We start from the raw sequence: 2413 nt of genomic DNA on the forward strand, positions 1-2413 counted from the left end.
AACGCACATCAGCAAACACGCACGTGAGCTATGGTTGCGGGGCAGAATAGAAGCACCAAGTACATGGAACCCCAAAGGTCAACACACAACAGAACACAGGCCCATGCATCAAACACACACACACACACACACACACACACATACACACACAAAGACACGCACACACACATACACACACAAAGACACGCACACACACACATCTCTCAAATACAAACAAACGCACGATGAGTCATGTCACAGCAATACGTTTTGGAGGCAACATCAAACTGCCTCGGCCACAACCACATACAGAGTCAACATACATCACAGATGAAAAGCACGAGAACAACAACCGAGAGCCTGTGCCACACGCCATCTCCCTCTCGTGCTCACGCTGCTCTCACCTCACAACGTTGATGGATGCTATTCACAGCAGCACAGCAGGAGAGAGAGAAACGTGTGTGTGGTGCGTACTTTTGTGCTTCGTTGCGTGGTCCTTCACGAGCAAGTGGAATTGTTGGCGAATTGCTAAAGATGCCCACGAAAATCTGCATGCAATTTATGCTGTTCAAGACAGTCGTCGGTGCTGTGTGTGTGTGTGTGTGTGTGTGTGTGTGTGTGTGTGTGTGTGTGTGTGTGTGTGTGTGTGTGTGTGTGTGTCTGTGTCTGTGTGTGTGTGTCTGTGTGTGTGTGTGTGTGTGTGTGTGTGTGTGTGTGTGTGTGTGTGTGTGTGTGTGTGTGTGTGTGTCTGTGTCTGTGTGTGTGTGTGTGTGTGTGTGTGTGTCTGTGTCTGTGTGTGTGTCTGTGTGTGTGTGTCTCTCTGTGTGTGTGTCTGTTCGCCCGTGATTCACATCATGCACAGGAAAATGCTTTATTCACGACAGCTTCACAACACGCAATAACACGCACACACAAACACACCCGTAGAATCTTCACATCAAAAGCATCAAAAGCATCAAAACATCAAAACATCAAAAGCATCACGGCCGCAGTTGGATGCCCAGCTCGGGTCGCTCCGCCTCCGCATAAAACGCAATGAGCGCATCCAGCTCTGGGAACACCTGCTTGTGCTTCTTCAGATACACGCCTGTCAAGTCAAGGCGGGCATGGGAGTGAGTGAGCATGCGAGTGTGAGTGAGTGAGTGCGTGTTTGTGTGTGTGTGTGTGTATGTGTGTGCGAATGAGCGTGAGAGTGAGAGAGTGTACAAAGGCTTGTGTATGTGAGAATCAGAGCCAGTCTGACAGTGCTGTCACACCAATCTCCGACACAAAGCAGGAGGAAGCAGCTGAATGCTGCCCTACACACCATTGGTGGCGCGTTCGATATGCATGTGTCGCTCCTTGCCGTTTCCTGCGCGGATGCTGAGTGCCGCGTAACACGACTCGGAGCTCCGGACCACAAATCCCCCCGGTGGTTGCGCTGATGACGATGCATGGTGGTGGTGGTGATGATGGTGGTGATGGTGGTGGTGAGGCAAAGGAAACCGCGAAGGCAAGAGCCACACTAATGCAGACTGACTGACAGTCAGAGACAAAACAGAAACTGGGACGCACAAGGACAAGAGCAAGCCACATCAGTGTGCGTGCATATGCATGTGCATGTGTGTTCTCACTTCTGAGAAAGTCGAGTGCCTCTGCGCGGGAAGCGGACCGCATATCCCATCGTGGCCGCGACACAGCAGACGACATCTGCACACGATGAACACACGTACACATGTGCACACACGCGACGAAACTCTGTGAGGTGCCCACCATGGTGTACACTCGACGCACCCTCACTCACGTTGAATCAATCACACATTGAATCAATCACACGTTGCATCATCATCATCACCACCATCGTCATCATCATCACCACCATCATCATCATCACCACCACCATCACCATCATCACCACCACCATCATCACCACCAGCAGCAGCCACGGACCATGCGGGACTGCTGGCGGATGCGGGCGATGGCGTCGTCCTCGCGCTGCAGGTCCTGGTCCGCCGTGCGCCGGTGCCGCGTCTCCAGAATGGCGTGCAGTGGCCGTGGCAGCACAAGCTTGCACGGCAGGCTGCCCACCACCGCAGCCGTGCTCGCATCAACAAACGACAGCAGGCTGCGCCGCGGTTGGGAAGGAGGGGGGCAGAGATGAGATATGTGTGACGGTGAAGGCTGGACCCTGTGTGTATTGTCAAACAACCAACCAAACAAACATGCCCACAACACAACACAAGACAACACAACACAACACAACACAACACAACACAACACAAGACAAAACAGCAGCATACAGGAAAGCATGGCTGCGTACTCTGTGTAGAAGTCGCCGCCGTCCTGCGGGAGACGAAACCCAGAGGCGGTGCTCTCCAGAATCGTGTCGTGCACAACGCCCTGATGCACGTAGTGCAGCGCAAACGACCCGGGAAACTGCTGGCTGTCACGCAGC

At 53.1% G+C, this 2413-nt stretch overlaps 1 protein-coding gene across 1 annotated transcript in view; it reads right to left on the minus strand.

Moving 5' to 3' along the window:
- Nucleotides 1-834: 834 nt before the first annotated feature.
- Nucleotides 835-2413, minus strand: part of PTSG_06738 (uncharacterized protein) — a gene marked incomplete at its 5' end in the record, with an annotated part of 7231 nt that continues 5652 nt past the window's right edge. Inside the window, 5 exons of the mRNA XM_004992078.1 lie at nt 835-1066; nt 1286-1399; nt 1593-1668; nt 1909-2083; nt 2279-2401. Of these exons, the coding sequence (XP_004992135.1) occupies nt 960-1066; nt 1286-1399; nt 1593-1668; nt 1909-2083; nt 2279-2401 (595 nt within the window). The 3' untranslated portion in view covers nt 835-959. The remainder of the gene's footprint in view (nt 1067-1285; nt 1400-1592; nt 1669-1908; nt 2084-2278; nt 2402-2413) is intronic.

This window comes from Salpingoeca rosetta (genome assembly GCF_000188695.1).
Source record: "Salpingoeca rosetta unplaced genomic scaffold supercont1.17, whole genome shotgun sequence".
In the NCBI taxonomy this organism is placed as follows: Eukaryota; class Choanoflagellata; order Craspedida; family Salpingoecidae; genus Salpingoeca; species Salpingoeca rosetta.